This window comes from Bos javanicus, chromosome Y, assembly GCF_032452875.1.
Source record: "Bos javanicus breed banteng chromosome Y, ARS-OSU_banteng_1.0, whole genome shotgun sequence".
NCBI classification, from domain to species: domain Eukaryota; kingdom Metazoa; phylum Chordata; class Mammalia; order Artiodactyla; family Bovidae; genus Bos; species Bos javanicus.
In genome coordinates, this window is record NC_083898.1 from 692,097 (window position 1) to 707,423 (window position 15,327).

The 15,327-nt window shown below is 33.1% G+C and overlaps 1 protein-coding gene across 1 annotated transcript in view; it reads right to left on the reverse strand.

Moving 5' to 3' along the window:
* LOC133243828 (lysine-specific demethylase 6A-like) overlaps positions 1 to 15,327 on the reverse strand; it is a 185,273-nt gene that overhangs the window by 81,783 nt on the left and 88,163 nt on the right. Inside the window, exons 6-8 of the mRNA XM_061410557.1 lie at positions 14,418 to 14,538; positions 7,456 to 7,510; positions 4,815 to 4,849 (exon numbers count right to left, since the gene is read on the reverse strand). Of these exons, the coding sequence (XP_061266541.1) occupies positions 4,815 to 4,849; positions 7,456 to 7,510; positions 14,418 to 14,538 (211 nt within the window). The remainder of the gene's footprint in view (positions 1 to 4,814; positions 4,850 to 7,455; positions 7,511 to 14,417; positions 14,539 to 15,327) is intronic.

The window sequence follows — 15,327 nt, forward strand, 5'->3', positions numbered from 1 at the left end:
TCTATTTTTATAGCTGGCCTAGAACTACTGACATATCAAAAGTGATAAATTAATGAATACACAGTTAAGAACAAAAAACAAGAATTTAAAAAATTTACCCCTTTAAAAAATACTAATATATCCCAAAATTTAACCACAAATTTAAAGAAAGGTACTCCAACTTCCTCATGGAAGGCTATTTATTCAACAAAGGGAGAGAGAAACACAACAAAGAAGAGTATAACAAAGCACCCACCTTTCCCTTTAGTGCATTGGTGAAGCACAACATAACTACTGTCATGGAAACACATATCTCATCAAATACATCCTAAGTATGTGGCTAAATCACAAAAATTACTATAATATTGATAAAGGGTGAACTGGGATTCCCAGGTAGCTCAGTGGTAAAGAATCCACCTGTGAAAGTAGAGATGGGGGTTCAATCCATGGGTGGGGAAGATCCCCTGGAGAAGAAAACGGCAACCCACTCCAGCCTTCTTGCCCGGGAAATAATCCCATGGCCAGAGGAGCCTACTGGACTACAGTTCAGGGTATCTTAAAGAGCAACACACAACTTAGTGACTAAACAACAGCAAAATCAAACAAGGCCTTGTAACACAAGAAGCCACTTATAGATCATACTGTGCTGTACCGTGCACAGTCATGTCCAACTCTTTTCAACCCCATGGATTGTAACCACCAGATGTCTCTGTCCATGCTGATTCCTTAGGAATAGGTAGCTGTGCCCCTCTCCAGAAGATCTTCCCAACCCAGAAACTGAACCCACGTCTTCTGCATTGCATGTGGATTCTTTACCGTCTGAGCCACCAAGGAAGCCTGAATACTGAAGTAGGTAGCCTATCCTCTCTCCAGAGGATCTTCCAAACCCAGGAATAGAAGTGGGCTCTCCTGCATTGCAGACACATTCTTTTAACAGCTGATCTACTAGGGAAGCCTATAGATCACACCACTGCCTCATTTATGATGATCTGTTCTCAATCTAAGAATTGCCAGCTATAAGAAACTGTAGTAAGCTCAAAAGTTAAAATGATCTCTGCCAATTTTCATACATGTAATCTGGCATTCCATAAATAATTCAAAGCAAAATTGGAAAAAATTAAGTAAAGATAAAGGAGACAAAAATTAAGCAAAAACAAAAGTAACATAAATTTCAGATATTAGAAGTATCAAACACTGACTTTCACATAATGAGTATTTAATATGTTCAAGAAAATAAATGATGGATAACTTCAGCCCACAATCAGTAACCACGTGAAAATCCATCAGAAATTTTAAGGAAAAAAGGGATAATAAAAATTAAGAACTTAATGGTGATTTAACTACAGATCTGATACAGAAAATGAGAAGATTAATGACCTGAAAAAATAAATCAGAAGAAAACATAGATAAAGGAGAGGACAAAAACATAGAAAATACAGAGAAAAACAGAAAAGGCAATGAAATTCCTACAACATAAACACGAGGTGCTTAAAGGACAAAAGACAACTGAATAAAAGTAGTTTTAGAAGAAGTAATCTCCAAGTATAACATAAAAGGACAACAAAGTACAGATTCAAGAAATAAAAAAATTCACAAAAGCATTAGATGATCATGGCATCAAAACTGCAGGAAACAAAGAAAAATTTTAAGTAATCAGCCAAAAAAAAAAAAAAAGAAAAAAACAATTAAAAACCAAGGTAAAGGTGCATGTAACCTTTTAAGAATCAACAATGTAATCATAAGACCTGAAGAAAAAATAAAGGCTGACAACAATGGAACATAAATTTCAAAGTGGGAAAGAAAATAAATTCTATACTCACTGAAAACATTCATCAAAAGATAAAAAAGATTCACCACTGAAAATTAGGCACACAAACATACAAAATCACATCTCATACCATTACTCACACTTCTTTAAGAACTGGTTTAATGAACTTTTTAAATTAAAATGTTAAAATGAATATAGGAAAATCTAAAGTCTTCATAACTTATCACAGTATGCTCAAAAACAAAAGACACATTTCTAATTAAAACACAGATCATTAACCAAGACTGATAATATGATGGTCTAAGCAAACTAAAAAAATTCCAGCTGAAATAAATAATAAAGGTGTAAACAACAAACGTAAGATGGAAATTAATATAGAATGTATAATTTGAAAATCCACTATTGTATACATTAGTCAACATATTATGTAACTATAGGTCGAACAAATCAACAAATCACAAACGAAATTAGAAAATATTCTGAAATAACAAGTGAATAACACTGTAAACTTTTAGAAAAACAAAAAAATAATTCACATGGTTTTTCAAAGAAATCAATCACATATGTATGTTCAAAATTAATAAACGATAACACTGACTAAATTAAATCCAAAGGTAGGAATAAGAAAAGAACAATAATTAACAAAACATAAAGCAATCATATAATAAATGCATATAAAAATTATTAAATTTGAAAGACCTTGCCAAGACTGATCAATAAAAAACAGCAAGTGTTCACCACAGATCTTGACAGTTTGTAAGGAAGTATTACAGGCCAATTTAAGCCAATGGTCTTTAGATGAAACAGAGAAAAAATTTTCTTGCCCAAAATACAGCTGAATCAAAATAAAAATCTACAACTCTTCCCAAAAGTAGTCACAGATACTTTTCAAAAGTATCCATAACCAAAACTTTTTTTTTTTGAAGAGCGATGGTAATATTTATACACTGATAGTGGAAGTGTAATTGCATATTAGAAAGCACTGGGCAGAACCTACTAAAACTAAATACTCAAACATACTCTGGGATCCGGGTTAGTTTCAGAGGGCTACTGTAGCAAAGTCCCACAAGCTGGCTCCATAACCAAAACTTTTAACCATGAAAAGTTAATCAGTCCCAAGTGACTTAGTCGTTAAAATTTTCAAAATATTAAGAAACATAATAACACTCTTTAACACAAACTCTTGAGAATAATAAAATATACTAAAATTTCCAAAGAACAGTGACTAATTTTAACCTTCAATTTAATTAATTCTGACTAATTAATCTTTAAAAAAAGACTCAAATGGGAATTTTAATAAGTTCAGTGATTGCTGGGGCTTAAAACTTTCCCCTTCACCAAAAATTGCAATGCAACTAAGGTAAATTTAACATCTAGAAGTGTCAAACAGTCATAATACTGTTGTTTTGTGGAAGACACCAAAATGCACAATGCTCAAGATACCTTATATAAAATACTCTAGTAGAGTTGGCCATGAGCATCCTCAGCTCCTGTGGTAAGAAACTTGCAGATTTGTTGGGTCAACCACAGATTGAATATAACTAAAATCACATCGCCTACATCAAAGAGTTAAGGGGAGAAAAAGTAATAATAAAAGCTATAAAGTAAACAAACAGATTGGCAGATTTATCTGAAAACAGATAATGGAAGGCTGCCTTTCCTTAATATATGTATTATAAAATAGAAGTTATCAGATTAGAAGGGTATCCAACTTTCAGGGTTTATCAATTCTAATTCAGAAAATATGGAAACTTAGGGAATGCTTTTAAGGGGTGAGGTAATAGGTATAGGGTATAGAAATCTGATGTCAGTTTTTTAAAGATCCCCATAATGGCTACTATGAGCAGAGTCTGGGAACATGACACTTAAATGATCTCAAACTATTTTACTACATTCATTTATAATATGCATTAAAAAAAAATGTAAGCAGCTTTCTTTGTTTGGCATAAATTTGCACAGTACATACTCTTACCCCATTATTTTACATTTGAACTAGAAACAAAAGATCAGACCTCACAAATGTTCACAATATATCAAGTGTTTTCCCTCCTAGAAAACCTGTTAACTTTATACTGAAACTCACATCTGAAATCAAATCTAAAATATTTTACTACATATACTATGGAGTAGTAGTCTGCTAGCAACTTTCTGCTTTCAGATCACAGACTATAAATTTATATGGTAGTATAGTTATTAACTGAACAACCTAACAAAATATGTCACATGCAAAATATTATAAAGTTAAACTGAAACACTTTTTGAAGCCTATAGAGAAGAAATGATACTAACATTAAAAAGTGACTATACTTTGTGTTGGGCTTCCCCAGTGGCTCAGTGGTAAAGAATCTGCCTGCAATGAATAGACCTGGGATTGACCGCTGGGTGGAGAAGATCCCCTGGAGAAGAAAATGGCCATGCATTCAAAGATTCTGCCTGGAGAACCCCAAGGACAGGGGAGCCTTGCAGGTGACAGTTCATGGAGTCACAAAGAGTAGGACACAACTGACTAAAACTTTCATTTTTTCCCCATACTTTGTGTTACAAAATAAGATGTTTCAAAGACACTTCAGTATTACAGAAAAACAGAAGCAATTATTCTAAGACAAAAACTTAAACATTCAAAAATATTCTAGAAAAATAGACATATTAACATCAGGATAGAACACTTCTTAAGTCATTTCAAATTATGCAGACGACTAAAGTTTAGAGGCAAATCACATTAAACGACAGTTTGCAGTGAAAGCAAAAGAGTGTTCTGGAAATTTTTAAATCACAGTGAGTTGAAAGTTGTTACAAAACCTACAAACACTGAATACAATCTTTAATTCCTTCATGCTTCTTGTTTGGTTTTATCACTAAGCAAAATTTCACACATTCAATGAGTATATGAATATATTTAAAATATTAAATATATTCAGGAGCATATACCCAAAATTGAATTAAATTAACTGCTACTTATTTCATTTAAAGAAGAAAGCGTAAAACACAAAATTGTTTAATATAACTCATGTCACTTACAGAAATGATGAGGATTTTATTTTTATTTTCAATAAATTAAAACACTTACCTGGGTTTCATATAAGTGGGCAATATGAAACTGAACTACAAAGGATCATGGAAAAGGATTAATTACAATACAACTGAATTTACAATAATGAATGAAAACAGATATTATAACATTTGAAATATTAAAAATATTAAAAAATAGATCACAACTTAGAAGTGTTAACTTTTGTTTTTAATGTACAAAAAATCATGAGCATGCTAAGAAAATATAATTGTCATTAAATAAAAAATTATTTTATTTTTAATTCTATGAAAACACATCAAAATATACAAAGACCATCAATAGTTAATAAGTATACTAAAATTAAATCAGCAATAGTAAGTAGATATAACTTTTGCAAAAAAAAAAACCTTTTAAAATATATATATCTTAAAACATATTAAAAAATGTTCACCTTAAAGCATAGTCAAGTTATTATTTAATAGACACTTTTTTTAACATACTCAAGTTTTCTTGCTTTATAGTTTTTTCCTTTATAGTTTTTTTCCCTATAATCTATTTAAACCTTTTTTTTTTAGTATTAGTACAGTATTAATAGAGGAAAAATATACAAGAAATTCCTTTTTTCTGTATCTTCAGAATTAGGTGAGTTTTTATTTAAAGAAGAAAAAAAAAGCCTTACCACCTAAAAAGCAAAATTACACAGTAGGTATGTCTGAAAAAATTTTATAATGATAGAACACATCTGCTTCTTTTTGTTTTAAGCTCTTTCTGATGCTCTGTTTGAAATTACCAGAACATAACAGATTCAATGAAAATCCAAAGTATCAACAAAACAAAATTAGAATTACAGCTAAATTCTAGCTATTTGAATTTTAAAAGGTTTATTTGTCAATCACAAATCTTTCTTGTTATGCTGTAAGTAGAAGAAAATTTCATAATTTTATAGAGAACATAAATATGGATTACTTTTAAGAAAAAGCTTACAGCAATCATGAAATTCTCATTAAGTAACAAAATGTTTCTTTCTTCCCTCTCTTCTCAACCCAACTTTCTCTATCACTTTCTCTCAGTAAATAGCAGGAAGATTATATTCCCTTTAGGAAGCATTAAAAACAAAAAACAAAAACCCACCAATTCTTAAGTTCAGCACTTAAAAATTCTGTTTCAGTGAGACTCAGGTATGAAGGCCTGGAAAACTGTCTCTTTAATGAATTTCCCTGCTTTCAAAAACTTCTCAATATCCAGATTATTCAATACTACGTTCAATATACATAATTTCCTATATAGAACAGAAAAATTATCTTAACATATTCTAATTCACTCTAAAATCAAATAACTAATGGATACAAAGTCACTGATCTATGTTAGTGGTTACACGTTATTATTAGCTAAAAAAACATCCATGAGAGAATGAAAATATGTTTAGAGAAGAAAATACTATCACAATAACTAATAAACAACAAAATACAATTTATAAAATTTTAAAAGTCTCATATACAAAAATAATCTCTTTTTTAATAGGTTAAGTAAATTTTTTTGTCCTCACTGTCACTTCCCAACATAAGGGGTCAAAGTTAATAAAAATTTCATCCCACTCCATTATGTACGAGAAAGTAAAATAGGTAAAAATAAGGAGAAAGGTAACCTATACGCCATTTTCCTCATCTTTGTATCTATCTAGTAAGATAACAAAAAAGAAAAGATCATCTAACTGGCACAGTAAACCCTTATGAACATCCTACCAACTGAGTCTCAGGTCCTATGTATCTGGCCTCATAATTCCATAAAGTGCTAGTGTCATATTTCAAAGGGAAAAATCTCTCACTTCGTTCTTAAACATAATTTGGAAGAGGAGTATAAATACTTAACCAGGAAAATACACAACAGGAAAATTCGTGTACATATACCAAAACACTGACATATACTAATACACATACTAAAACACTGACAACACAGCCAAAAAGTCTTAAAATTTAAACTTAATTACAAGAATTATTTTCAGAATGTTAAGAATATATACTAGCCTGAAAGATAATAATCTAATGAAAGTTTTGTATCACCTAATTGTTCTCAAAAGTATTAACTGATACATGCATCTTTCCGGTTTGAAAAGCAAAATGAATTAACGTTAAAAAAAATTATAAATCTGTACTTTATTCATAAACAAAAATACAACTGCCAGTTTGTTTTTTCTTTAAAACTTTACATTGAATGCTTTGATCGCCCTAATTTCATAAGCACAGGCTACGAGAGTCAAAGAATAGTAATAGCCTGTGGAATACATAAAGTCTCAAAGACATTAAAAGAAAAAAAGAGAAATAATTTATGGGTTAAAAACAGAAACAACAAGATAATAATGCCTTATTATACTGAGCATTTAAATAATATCAGTCATTATACTGAGCACAAAGTAAATACTCATTATATATTACTGTTCTGTGAGTATTTTTATTCTCTTGAGTATGAGAACAGAACAGTGACTATTTTCATACAGAACATTTTTATTATTATCAAAAATTATGCTGATCAACCATCTTAAAGTGTCTGAATCAGGTCTGTGCTCTCCCATTCTTGTTTTCAATAACAAAAAGAAACAAAGGATATTTGAAAAGGTATTCAAATTCATAATATGAAATGTCTCATGGATATGCTATTTCTCAAAAAGACAAAAAAAACTAATAAACGTGGGAATACTTACTTTCAACACTGGATAAAGTACACGGATTAGAGTCAATCAAAGCTAACTGAAAATGCTGTAAGAAAAAGTAAAGATATTAGTGAACTAAATTTAGAAATGCATAAAGTCAACATTTATATTTAGACTTTATGATTGTGACATGTGGCAAAAATCATGTTATTTATATAATTAAAATATAAAAGCTAACAAAAAATGACTATTCCTCACAATCTATTGTGGAAACAAAGTGTTTTCAAGTTATTTCTATGGGAAGTTTTTCTGGAGGAAAACTGTCTTTATCAATGTATCTTATTTCTATGTTTATTATAAAAAAGAAAGAAATTTCAGTATAAAGTAATGATAAGTCAGTTACAGAAATATTTAACTGAGATTTGCTTTAGGTCACTATATTAAAAAACTATGAAATCCATCAGTATCTTTTAAAATATCAATGATTACCTTAAAATGAAATGTGGACTTTAGAAAAGAAAAAATACTATTAGAAATCTCTTAAAGAATAAGTCAATAGGTTTTTATTTATTTTTCACTATCACTGTATTTCAAGACATTAGAAAGCTATAATCCACACTGAAATTCATCTGGAAAATATAGCTGTCCTTTAAAAAAGGTACGTAAACAGTGTAAAGCATATAGGACCATTCATGAAACATAAAAATACTCTATTTCTTACTGAATAAGCCTATGTACAGTGCAAACGAATATATATCTAGAGAATTATATTAGATGCATACTAATATGTGTAAAACAGAACAGGTACATAAAAGAAACATTACTTAAAAATTAATTACTAAATAGTACAAATTAATACAATAGTAAATGCAAAACATAATATATTAAATACTTTATATGTCAAATACATATATACAACTCATATGTATTTGTCTCCAGAGTTATGACTTAAAACAAGAATAACATTAAAACATGAAAATACTAGCGTGATTAAAACACAGAGTAACTAATGACCTGTATTAATTATCAATATAAATGTCAGGGTTATACTAACTACTTAAAATACCAAAGGCAACTGAATTTTTTTAAGTTAAATGAGAAAGAATAGACCCTTACCAACCATTCTACAAAATATTCTCAGAAATACACAATTTTCAGAGACTTCATTAATTTTTCAATAATCAACTGTAATAAGATTAAATAACCAAAGAATAAATAATTTAAAAAGTCAACTATATAAATGCCTTTCCTTATATAATTTGTACATCTAAAATTGTGATAGCCATACTAAACTTTTAAACACCAAGATGGACATATAATCTAAAGAATATCTTGTTTGTGAAAAGAATTCTTCTTCAGTAAGTTTTTTTGTTGTTGTTGTTCTTTTTTTTTTTTTGTCAACTCTCAGCTATTTCTTCTGCTGGATATAGGATGTGTTTCAGAATAACAACTATACTGTTGCCTCTTAGATCACTAATTGTATTTATGTTTTTTATTTTTTAAAAATTTAAAATTTTTTATTGACATATACTTGATTTACGTTATATTAGTTTCAGGCATATAGCAGTGCCTCAGTTATAAATTCAGTTATAAACATTCTTTTTCAGATTCTTCTCCCTTATGCTGCTGCTGCTGCTAAGTCACTTCAGTCGTGTCCGACTCTGTGCGACCCCATAAGACGGCAGCCAACCAGGCTTCCCCGTCCCTGGGGTTCTCCAGGCAAGAATGCTGGAGTGGGTTGCCATTTCCTTCTCCAATGCACGAAAGCAAAAAGTGAAAGTGAAGTTGCTCAGTCGTGTCCAACTCTAGCGACCCCATGGACTGCAGCCCACCAGGCCCCTCTGTCTATGGGATTTTCCAGGCAAAAGTACTGGAGTGGGGTGCCATTGCCTTCTCCCTTCAGTAAGTTTTAAGAACCACTTTCTTCAGAGTATCAAGGTGGAATCATCAAAAGGACATAGCTGAGCTTCCTCAGCAAGCTATAATTAACAACAAAATTGTTTGTTACCTGATACTGTGTCAAAAGATTGGTTATAAAGATCATTTGGAAGAACACTGTAGGTGGTACAAGCAGCCTGTTATGCTCATACACCTTTAATAGCACAACTTTTTCAACAAATGGTAGTTCTGAAATAGTTACATGGAAAAGAATGAAGGCAGACTGATATCTTACAGGTAAACATAAAGAACTAAAATTATAAAGCTCTGAGAACTGGGAAAATGGTGCTGGTGGATCCCAAAGGCACAAGCAACAATAAAAACAGACTAGGATTCTTATAAATTAAAAACTTTTGTACATCAAAGAAAACTATTACTGGGAGAAAACATCTGAAATCATAGGTTTCATAAGGGATTAATATACAGATTACAGAAAGACACCAACTCAACAAGAAAAATCAAAGAGTGCAATTCAAACCTGGGCAAAGGACTTTGGTGTACATTTCTCAAAAGAAGGCAAATGGTCAATTGCAGAAGGAAAGATTCAAATTAAAAAAAAACAAAGATAAGATCAATTCATTTCCATTAGGATGGCTATTGTCTTTATAAATAATGGAAATGAGGCTATGGCAAGATGTAGAGAGATTCTATGACCCCACTGCACTGCTGATGAGAATGTAAAATGTGCACTCAGTGTGAAAAATATAAAAATCCTCACAAAGTTAAATATACAATTCAGAAATCAGACTCCTAATTACATTTTTAAAAGAACTGAAAAAAGAGAGTCAAACAGACACCTTTACGTACACAGTCACAGTAACATTATTCACAACTTTCCAAAAAATGGAAAAACCGAAAAGTCCACCAACAGATGAACAGATGAAAACCCTGTGATACACACATGAAATAGAACATTATGTGCCATAAAAAAGAAGTTCTATACATTCAAGAACACGAATAAACCCTAGCAACATTAAGCTTACTGAAAAGAACCAGACATAATACTGTCTGATTCCACTTACATCAGGTAACCAAAACTGTCAAATTCATAGAGTTTAGCAAGTAGACTACAAGAGAATCAGAAGCTGAGGCGAAAGGAAATTATCATTTAACATATATAGAAGTTTCTATAAGAGACACTAAAATTTTTGGGAAATGAATACTGATGATGGTTATAAAACTCTGTAAACATAATTACTGTCATTAAATTGTACATTTAAAATGAAGTTGATGGCTTCCAGGGTAAAGCACCTGCTTGCCAATGTAGGAGACACGGGTTCTATCTCTGGAAAACTGCACATGCAGTGAAGCAACTAAACTCACGCATCACAACTAGAGCCTTTGGTCTATAGCCCAGGAACCGCAACTACTGAAGCTTGTGAGCTCCACAGCCTAAGCTCCACAAGACAAGCTGCCATAGTGAAAACCTCATGCAACAACAACAGAGAGAGGCCACTGCTCAAAGCAACTACAGAAAAGCCTATGTAGCAACGAAGACCCAGCACAGCCAGAAGTATATTAATAAAATAATATGGTCAATGTATTTTTAAACACATAAAATATTTTAGCACAATAAAATAATTTAAAAACAATACTGGAAAAAATTTAGGCTAACCTACATGTAGTACATTTTTAAAACTTATTTAAAACATATGCTGAAATGTATTAATGTATTAAGATGCATGTGGCACTTATACAGTAAATGCATTATTTCTTCTACGCTCAGTTGCTCAATTGTGTCTGACTCTTTGAGACCCTATCGACTGTAGCCTGCCAAGCTCATCAGTCTGTGGGAGTCTCCAGGCAGGAATACTGGAGTAGGCTTTCATTTCCTTCTCTATATTTCTTCTATAAACACAGTCAAAAGTGTACAAAACAATGCAGAGGATACAACACTGCAAAAAAAAAAAAAAACTTTTGGCCTTAATCAATGCCCAACTTGGCTGTGGTAAGATACAGTTATGTAAGATACTCTCTCTAAATCATTTGATGGGTATATGTCAATTCTCTGTACCATTTTTTAAATTTAAATATTTTTATGGTAGATGCTTTACAATGTTGTGTTAGTTTTACGTGTGTAGCAAAGTGACTCAGTTATACCTATACACACATCCTTTTTTTTTTTTACATTCTTTTCTTACATATGTCATTACAAAGTACTGAGCACAGTATCCTTGTTAATTATTCTCGTTAAGTCCTTGATAATTACCTATTTTATATATCAGTCCAGTTCAGTCATTCCGTTGTGTCGACTCTTTGCGACCCGATGGACTGCAGCACACCAGGTCTCCCTGTCCATCACCAACTCCCAGAGTTTACTCAAATTCATGTCCACTGAGTCAGTGATGCCTTCCAACCATATCATCCTCTGTTGTCTCCTTCTCCTCCTGCCTTCAATCTTTTCCAGCATCAGGGTCTTTTCAAATAGTCAGTTCTTCGCATCAGATGGCAAAGTATTGGAGCTTCAGCTTCAACATCAGTCCTTCTGAAGAAATCCCAGGAGTGATTTTCTTTAGGACAAACTGGTTGGATCTCCTTGCTGTCCAACGGACTCTCAAGAGTCTTTTCCAACACCACACTTCAAAAGCATCAATTCTTTGGCACTCAGCTTTCTTTATAGTCCAACTCTCAAATCCATATGTGACTACTGGAAAACCATAGCTTTGACTAGACAGACCTTTCTTGGCAAAGTAATGTCTCTGCTTTTCAATATGCTATCTAGGTTGGTCATAACTTTCCTTCCAAGAAGTAAGCGTCTTTTAATTTCATGGCTGCAATCATCATCGGCAGTGATTTTGGAGCCCAAAGTCAGACACTGTTTCCACTGTTTCCCCACCTATTTCCCATGAAGTGATGGGACCAAATGCCATGATCTTTGTTTTCTGAAGGCTGAGCTTAAGTAGAGTAATGCTCAAAATTCCCCAAGCCAGGCTTCAGCAATATGTGAACCGTGAACTTCCTGATGTTCAAGCTGGTTTTAGAAAAGGCAGAGGAACCAGAGATCCAGTTGTCAACATCCACTGGATCATAGAAAAAGCAAGAGAGTTCCAGAAAAGCATCTATTTCTGCTTTATTGACTATGCCAAAGCTTTTGACTGTGTGGATCACAATAAACTGTGGAAAATTATGAAAGAGATGAGAATACCAGACCACCTGATCTGCCTCTTGAGAAATCTGTATGCAGGTCAGGAAGCAACAGTTAGAAATGGACATGAACAACAGACTGCTTCCAAATAAGAAAAGAAGTTCGTCAAGGCTGTATATTGTCACCCTGTTTATTTAACTTATACTCAGAGTACATCATGAGAAACACTGGACTGAAAGAAACACAAGCTGGAACCAAGTTGCTGCGAGAAATATCAGTAACCTCAGAAATGCAGATGACACCACCCTTATGGCAGAAAGTGAAGAGGAACTAAAAAGCCTCTTGATGAAAGTGAAAGTGGAGAGTGAAAAAGTTGGCTTAAAGCTCAACATTCAGAAAACGAAGATCATGGCATCTGGTCCCATCACTTCATGGGAAATAGATGGGGCAACAGTGGAAACAGTATCAGACTTTATTTTTCTGGGCTCCAAAATGACTACAGATGGTGACTGCAGCCATGAAATTAAAAGATGCTTACACCTTGGAAGGAAAGTTATGACCAACCTAGATAGCATATCCAAAAGTAGAGACATTACTTTGCCAACAAAGGTTCATCTAGTTAAGGGTATGGTTTTCCCTGTGGTCATGTATGGATGTGAGAGTTGGACTGTGAAGAAGGCTGAGCGCCGAAGAATTGATGCTTTTGAACTGTGGTGTTGGAGAAGACTCTTGAGAGTCCCTTGGACTGCAAGGAGATCCAGCCAGTCCATTCTGAAGGAGATCAGCCCTGAGATTTCTTGGGAAGCAATAATGCTAAAGCTGAAACTCCAGTACTTTGGTCACCTCATGCGAAGAGTTGACTCATTGGAAAAGACTCTGATGCTGGGAGGGACTGGGGGCAAGAGGAGAAGGGGATGACAGAGGATGAGATGGCTGGATGGCATCACTGACTTGATGGACGTGAGTCTCAGTGAACTCTGGGAGTTGGTGATGGATGGGGAGGCCTGACATGCTGCAATTCATGGGGTCGCAAAGAGTCGGACATGACTGAGCGACTGATCTGATCTTATCTGAAGCCATCTTTTTCACTCTCCTCTTTCATTTTCATCAAGAGGCTTTTGAGTTCCTCTTCACTTTCTGCCATAAAGGTGGTGTCATCTACATATCTAAGGTTATTGATATTTCTCCTAGCAATCTTGATTCCACCTTGTGCTTCATGTAGCACATTTTATACATCAGATCAGATCTGATTTAAATTTTTTTTTAAATCATAAATTCTCAAAACTACATGCTTTTCTCCAGAAACCTGAATTTTTCAAAGAGAAATGCTGACACATAGGGAAGTGTCATTCCCATTAAAGCCTTAGAAAGCATAAAATGACAGCACAAACCCAGAAATTTAAAAAAAAAAATTAAGTAGTGACAAATTCCTATTAACATAAAAAACAGTTAACAATTGTGTTGTTTTTTCATATGATGTTCATATTTACCAAGTAGCAGTCCATAACTGTTAAAAGATAAATACATCTATTAAATACTTTCATGATGACATACATCATGCTATTAAAAACTGGCAGATTTCTAATCAGATACATAAAATAACAGTCAATAATTCAATCCTAAGACAGCATCACTAACCAACTCTTCATGTCTATAGAGGCTAGTCACATACTGGAAACTGCTTTACATATACTCAGATGAAACAAATAAAGATCAAAATCAACTAATCAAAAACATCAGTATTTACATTTTGTTAAAGTATACAAAAGCCTAAAGCACTAAAAAGTTTTCCTGTAAATATTAGCGCTCTGTCTACTTTGTACCTTGAAATCCAACTCTTTATCCTCTTTAAGTTCTTATTCTAAATTCGTTCATTTTCTAATAACAGTAATATAACTTCTAACATTTCTCAACACTTTGTAACATTTAAACAAACACACACACACAAATATGAAGCAGTGCATATGTAGGAAAAGCCCCAACCACCTACCTTTAAACTAGATTCATAGTCTGTGTTCACTTTGAACATAAGCCCAAGTCGTAAATGAATCTCCTTTGCTCGACAAAAGCTGGGCTCAACATAAAGCACCTCTTGAAATGCTTTAATTGCCCTTGAAGAATACAAATGGAAAAAAGTATAAGATTAATATTAACTATATTTGCCTATGGAGTACAGAAAATACAATGATTATACAATTTAAAAACAAATGCCAATTTTAAAATGCTGTGAACGAATAGTACAATATATTAGAAAACTCCTCTAACTCCTCATATCATTTGGCAAAACTGTAAAATAAATTTATTAACTTTTCTACGTAAATAACCAATTAAAATTCTCTAAAACAACTCAGAGAAGACAATAGGAGAATGACATGAAGATAAGAAGACTAATCTTGTTCTATACTGCTCCATATAAGTCTCCTTTTAGAAGGCTTCAGTTCAGTCGCTCAGTTGTGTCCAACTTTTTGCAACCCCATGGACTGCAGCATGCCAGGCCTCCCTAACCATCAGTAACTCTCAGAGTTTACTCAAACTCATGTCCATTGAATCGGTGATAATATCCAACCATCTCATCCTCTGTCATCCCCTCCTCCTCTGACCTTCGATCTTTCCCAGCATAAGGGTCGTTTCAAATGAGTCAGTTCTTCGCATCAGGTGGTCAAAGTACTGGACCTTCAGCTTCAACATCAGTCCTTCCAATGAATAGTCTGGATTTATTTCCTTTAGGATGGACTGGTTGGATCTCCTTGCTATCCAAAGGACTCTCCAGAGTCTTCTCCAACACCATAGTTCAAAAGCATTAATTCTTCAGTGCTCAGCTGTTTTTATACTCCAACTCTCACATCCATACATGACTACTAGAAAAACCATAACTTTGACTAGATGGACCTTAGTTGGCA